Below are 1,234 nucleotides of genomic sequence, written 5' to 3'. Positions count from 1 at the left end.
GCCTCCACAGAACAAACTTCATCCACCACAGGTGACAACCTGCCGGTTTAACCCCTTCCTGCCCAGGTTTCTCCACACCTCCATCTTGTGGCAGCTCGGATCGGATCGGATCGGACCGGACCGCATCGGCCGAGCTGCGCATAGAGAGTTATGATGGAGGACGTCAGTCCGCGTTTATTCTCATGCGCGCGCGCACACAAACAATGCGCTACCTATAGAGATAGATCCAGAGCAATCAGAGTTGGTGACTAAAGCGTCTGCATCAGTTGGTTGCTGTTTGCTCTGACTTTGCTCTCCGCGCAGGAATGACGCGGATGCGCTAATCTGCTGCTTCCCTCCCATCATCCAGAGCAACTCAGGGAAAGTCCTGCAGAACCATCACTCACCTCAGCCCCGGATCCTGTCAGTGCGCCGATCTGCAGCCTCACAGAACAAATGCATGGAAGTCCAGAACGGAGCGAATCCACAGCGAAGCGGCGCAGTCCATGAGAGCAGGAGGAGCGCTGCAGGAGGAGGAGGCGTGCAGGAGGAGGAGCGCTGCAGGAGGAGCGCTGCTGTCCCTGAGCAGTATGGCGCTGCGTCTCTATCAGCTCTGAGGATGTTTCAATGAGTCACTGCGGAGCTGCAGCTCACTCTAATTGCTCTGAGAGTGGATGGCGCGCGCGAGATTAGTGATACAGAACCATCTCTCTCTCACTCTCTCCTCCCCCTCTCTCCCCCCTCTCTATCTCTGGCTTTGATTGGACGACAGGGGCAGGGTTTGAGCGAGCCAGAAGCCAATGGGAAACAGCAATCTCTCCTCACTGAAATAAATAATGCATTAAACAATAGTTTTAAAGTACCTAAACATAATTAAGTAAATGCCTAAAGCTGTGGCATCATTTTTTTCAGTGATTCATAAAAGGCTTTCTGCTGTTTGATATAGATCTAGATATGTAGAACTTCTTCATCATGTTCTGTTCATTTCATGCATTGCTGTCACACTTTTCAAGCACCATAGACCCATCGTTTCAAAGTATAACGATCTAAGCAGATCTAAGCCTCGGCACGCTTACCGAAGACCTAGGAGTCAGAGACGGTCCTTCCTTTTGTCCTCTAACACTAACCGAGGCCCATGGAGTCAGAGACGGTCCTTCTCTCTTTCCTCGGCACGCTAACCGAGGCCCACGGAGTCAGAGACGGTCCTTCTCTCTTTCCTCGGCACGCTAACCGAGGCCCACGGAGTCAGAGACGG

The 1,234-nt window shown here is 52.3% G+C and overlaps 1 protein-coding gene across 1 annotated transcript in view; it reads right to left on the bottom strand.

Annotated features, from left to right (window-relative positions):
- The window catches only part of LOC107105067 (neuroligin-4, X-linked-like), a gene marked incomplete at its 5' end in the record, with an annotated part of 54,289 nt that extends 53,678 nt beyond the window's left edge, over positions 1–611 (bottom strand). Inside the window, one exon of the mRNA XM_015405183.1 lies at positions 387–611. Coding sequence (XP_015260669.1) covers positions 387–611 — 225 coding nt within the window. The remainder of the gene's footprint in view (positions 1–386) is intronic.
- Between the last annotated feature and the right edge of the window lie 623 nt (positions 612–1,234).

Source organism: Cyprinodon variegatus, unplaced genomic scaffold (assembly GCF_000732505.1).
Source record: "Cyprinodon variegatus isolate N-32 unplaced genomic scaffold, C_variegatus-1.0 Scaffold2041, whole genome shotgun sequence".
NCBI lineage: Eukaryota > Metazoa > Chordata > Actinopteri > Cyprinodontiformes > Cyprinodontidae > Cyprinodon > Cyprinodon variegatus.
Note: the sequence above shows the minus strand (reverse complement) of the source record. Positions and strands in the feature narration are given on the sequence as shown.